Source organism: Pteropus alecto, unplaced genomic scaffold (assembly GCF_000325575.1).
Source record: "Pteropus alecto unplaced genomic scaffold, ASM32557v1 scaffold124, whole genome shotgun sequence".
Lineage (NCBI taxonomy): Eukaryota > Metazoa > Chordata > Mammalia > Chiroptera > Pteropodidae > Pteropus > Pteropus alecto.
In genome coordinates this window covers 2,239,047-2,243,779 of record NW_006435779.1, presented here as the reverse complement: position 1 = coordinate 2,243,779, position 4,733 = coordinate 2,239,047, and the positions used below count along the sequence as shown (strand labels likewise).

Here is a 4,733-nt window from a genome sequence, read left to right as displayed (position 1 = left end):
GGGCCATTTAGGTGGTTTCACATGGTCGCCAGAGACCCAGGCTCCTTCCAGCTCAAGACAAATCTACCTCAAGGGTTTAGCTGAGCTGTCCTCACGGCCCAAGACTGAGCCAGAGCCAGTGGTCCAGCCATCATTGCCGCTTTCCAGGCAGTAGGACAGAGGAAAGAAGGGTCTTTTGAAGCAAGATCCCAAAAGCCCAGCCCTTCTGCTTCTAGGTCATTGGCTGGGACTTGGTCATATATCAAACCTAGCTATGAACTGAGCTGGACCGTCCTCTTTCAGGTGAATACTTAGTCCCATGAAACACTGGGATTCAGTGACTAGAGAAGGGGAAGAATATTAAGAAGAAACTGTCATCTGTGCCACCATACACATCAGTATACTGTTCCTTCTCAAATTCTTTCCGAATCCTAAACCACAACCCTATTCCAAAACTAGCACACTTGTCAAAAGAAATTTTAACTGGGGAAGCCACATGGCCACGGGATCTCATCTATTGGTTAAAATGATGAAGCAAATTTCATTTTCTATTCTTTTTTTACACTGGAGAAATGCAATTACAGTTCGTCTTCAGAGTCAATAAAACTAGCTTCTAATTCTGATGCCTCCTCAATCTCAGTACTTCTTCCTCTTAAAAACAGTTCTTCACTTTATAAGAGAATAGTTAATATAGCTGTTTCATTTAAAAGCAGTTATTATCTCTTGAGTATTTCACCATTCTCATTCATTTAACTCTCAGCTAAGGTTCTAAGGTAGCGCTCAGTCACCTCCATTAGGTGATTCTGATGTATTCTAAAGTGAACTATAAAACACCTAGGGTGCTTTTGAAAAATGCCGATGCCCAGTCCTAGCCTGATATTCAGGTATAGTTAGTCTGGGAGTTGTGGCCTGACCAAAGGTAATTTCGAAGTGTGCCAAGGAACTCCAGTGTGGAGATGGCTGTGAAGCCTGGCTCTAGTACAGCTGTTTGCACACCTGCGCTCAGGGCAGGTACTTAGCCCTGGACCACATACCTCTGCAAGTGTCTTCTACTAATCCTACTGCCTTTAACCCTCTTTCTCTTTAAAACTTAGTCGAACACATCAGGCAAAGGGAAAGGAATAACATTTGTATTATTGTTTTATTTGTCAGAATTTCCAGAACCAGGTCTCTACTGGGCAAGTAGAAAAATAGAAAATTTTACTACTTTGAAAAGGTACTATGACAAACAAGTATACACTCAGAAAGGGGCTCCTTGGACTCGAGCAAAGGCGGAGTTCAGCCTGGGCAGTATAGCTGCAACAATAGAAAGGACTTGTTTCCCCACATTTTGAGGTCTGACTTTCCCTCCAGAGCTGGGGCTGAAGCAGAGGCCTTTCCTGCCCTATTAGCTGGCCCAGTCCTGGAACCGAAAGCAGTCACTTGCTATCTTCCACACCGTGTTGCTGGGTGAGGCCTGGGCGGTCAAGAGGAAGTTCTGGTTAAAGTCCCGTTGTTTGTTGCCTTCAAACTTCACTGTTCCACAGATCACAACGAGGACTGTGGTCTGGCTTGGGGTGGCTTCATCATGAACAGGCTGGCAGTCTACTACATTGATCTGGAACTCACTGGAAGGCAACATTTCAAAAAACTCACTCAAGGACTCTTGTCCTGAGACGGCATTTCCATTCCACACCAGGGTGGCTGTGCCCATGTAGAGGCGGGACAGCAGACGCCGTCGCTTATCCATGGTGGTGTAGTAGACATTGACAAACTCCTCAGCAGCCCTGCAGGCCTGATCCACATAGGTCTTGAAGTCCACTGATGCCATTTCCAGCTCTGCTGAAGGCCTCCGCCAAGGTGCTTTCTGCACCTGAGGGAGCCGGGGCTGTGGGGCAGGAAGGTTGAAGAGAACCCATGTGAATGCCAAACTTCGTTCTACCCTGACAATGAAACAATCCTCTTTTTCTATTGTTGGCAAAATAATTACATGCTGTAGAGAGATGACTCTAGGCTCAAATTGCTGCTAACACCTAATCTTACTAAGCCTCAGTTTGCTTATTTTAATGGGAATATTTCCACTGTTGTAATGTCAGAATTAAATAAGACAATATATACCAAATGTTTAATTAGAAGGCCTGATACCTACATGTTCAGAAAATGATAGCTATTACTATGAATTTTAACATCTCATTTTTATAAAATATAGTACATTTGACAATAAAAGGCCACTTTTTCCTGAAAGCGCAGAACAGGTGTTACTGTCCCTAGAGAAGTGGCAAATCCAGTTTATCCAGGCTAAAAACAGTGGACCATTTTGAAGGGAACAGTGGCCCAATAAAGGTCAATCAGATGGCATATGCTAGTCAGCTGGTCATGGTCTGGGAAAGCCTACCATGAGTTCACCCAATGAAGAATGGAATGGCAAAAAAAAAAAAAAAAAGGCAGGTTTCTTCAGAGGGTAAGAGAACAAATGCCACGAGGATAGAACCAAAATGGTGGCCATAATCCTCATAATAGGCTATAAGAAGCAAACCTGGTGGCTGACTTGGAACGAGAATGGAGAACACTTAGCATCTGTGAGCACAAATACCCACCAGGTAAGCGGAAAGACAAGTTAAAACTGAAGAAATTCTATGGGATGGCAAAAAAAGAATTTCAACTATAGCTGAAATGTCACATTTCCTTTAAAAAAAAAGTCCAAAAGCATACAAAGATATTATTATCACTATTATTTTCAGGGTATGGTACAACTGTTATGGTTCTGTCCTTTTTTGCATAATTGAAATATTTCACTAAACATATCCTAGAAGACATTCCTAAAATTGTAGATATGTTTAGATTTACAAAATTAAATACTGAATAATTTTTTTCATTTTGCAGACCTGAACTTAAAAAAAAAAAAAAAGCTTATGAAATACACAAGAGACTCTACACAGGATTGGCAAGGAGTCAGGTACTCTTAACGGCTGAAAAAGGTGGAGGTCTCTGCCTCCTGTAAAGAACTGCAAGGACCTGGGAGGGAGCTTGGTCCTAGAAATGAGCAGTTCCAGGGCCAGATATAGATGCTGGTTTTTCCACTCCCTCCATGGGCCTAAGGTCAAGCTTCAACCAGAGTTGGTATTTGCTAAATGCTTTACATGAATTAACTCATTTAATGGTCACCACAAATGGATGAGAGTATTACTATAATAACAACTTTATAATAAGAAAACTGAAACTTAGGTCTGGTTCAAGGCCTTGACAGTGAGTACACTCCTGTTTATCATTTATAGGAACGTGTGCGGCCCTTAAAAATGTTGTCAAGACTATGTTGTCCTTTTACGTGCTTATTTTTTAAGTCACTGCACTTTTGAAATCAAGTCTATATCAGCACAATTCCAGAACCACTAGCTTCAAAATTTCCTTCCAGGGCCCCACATTTCTCTCTTGCTGGAATTCTCAACTACCCAAGGTCCACATCATTCCTCACCCTGACATATTTTAGTCCCTCTACCATCTCAATTCAATTCCGGAAACGTCCTTCTTCTCCACCTCAGTTCCTGGTCCACGTTTTCCGGTTCTGCCAAAGCAGTCTTTCCACACACAGTTTAACAACCTACCCCGCCCCCATACCAAATAAAAAGACCACCTCCACCTCCTGTGGTTCAGTCGCCTACAGTGCTTATGGCCAGCCCGTATCCATCAAATCAGAGAAAATAATGAGACTGTGAAAAGAAGTGGAATAACGTGAGCTGTGAAGCCCGCTGTCTTTTAATTTAAGATCGCCACCAGTTCTTTGAAGTGGGGCCAGAGAAGATGTTAACACGCCTCATTTCTGGTGGCGAGTGGCTTTTAAGCAAACACGTAAAGCAAGCTCTCCCCAGCCATCTGAGACCTGCTTCAGTGCATGGACTCAATTACCAAGAGAATTTACTGCCCCAGCATTTCGCAGAGGCCAAAGCTTGACAGTGAACTGCAACGCCGCCACGTGGACAAGGACAAAACCCGGCTTAATCCTGACAATGGAGGGAAGGCGTGGAGGACACACCTGGGAAATATCTTGTGAGTCCTTCGGCCTACCCTGTGATCTTGTCGCGGGGGAGTCACCTACCTGCGCCGGTGAAGACCAGGGTCAGTGGGGCGACCTCGGGTCACCGAGGGCGGTGACTTAGGTCAGCCGGGCGGCCGTGGGTCAGTGCGGGCGGTGGCGGCTTCGGTCAGCGGGGGTCGCGGCGACCTCAGTACGGCGCCCCGGCCGCAGTTCCACGGAGGGCCAGCCCCTGAAGGTCGCGGGGCAGGCCTGCCGAAGCTCCGCGCTCCTCCGCTGCTTGCCTCAGAGGGAGCCGGGGAGAGTGGCCCTCCGTCTCTCCTCCTTCTCTCGAGAGGCTCCGTCCGGGGGCCGGGACCTCTGAGCCCTGGGACCTGACTCCTCCCTCCGCGGGTTCCCGCGCGTGGCCGGCCGTGCTCCGCGCAGACGCGGACGCCCCCCGGCCCCGCCTACTCTCCCCTTCCCGTGACGAGCAGCTGTGCCAACCAGTGGGACGGCGGACCGGGAGGCTAGCTCCGGCCAGGTGAGTCTGGAAGGATGTGCGACTTCCGGGAGAGGCGCTTTCCCAGAAGACCACTGCAAACCCGCGCTGGAGTTTTCATTGGTCTAACCGGATCATAGAATCTGGACCAACTGGCTAGGGGAGGTCCCTGATTGGATGAAACCTCAAAGTTGCGTCTCAGGAGCTGGGAATAGGTCCGCTCTCCTGCTGCAGGAGGTCGCTTAGGAAAAGGATGGGGAATGT

At 46.8% G+C, this 4,733-nt stretch overlaps 1 protein-coding gene across 1 annotated transcript; it reads right to left on the bottom strand.

The window, feature by feature from the left end:
- Positions 1 to 1,101: 1,101 nt before the first annotated feature.
- On the bottom strand, positions 1,102 to 4,520 carry NXT1 (nuclear transport factor 2 like export factor 1). The gene is made up of 2 exons (XM_006911447.3): positions 4,052 to 4,520; positions 1,102 to 1,846 (listed from the first exon to the last, which is right to left on the bottom strand). Exon 2 carries the CDS (start codon positions 1,787 to 1,789, stop codon positions 1,367 to 1,369), a length of 423 nt encoding a protein of 140 aa, XP_006911509.1. The 5' UTR covers positions 1,790 to 1,846; positions 4,052 to 4,520; the 3' UTR covers positions 1,102 to 1,366.
- Positions 4,521 to 4,733: the final 213 nt, after the last annotated feature.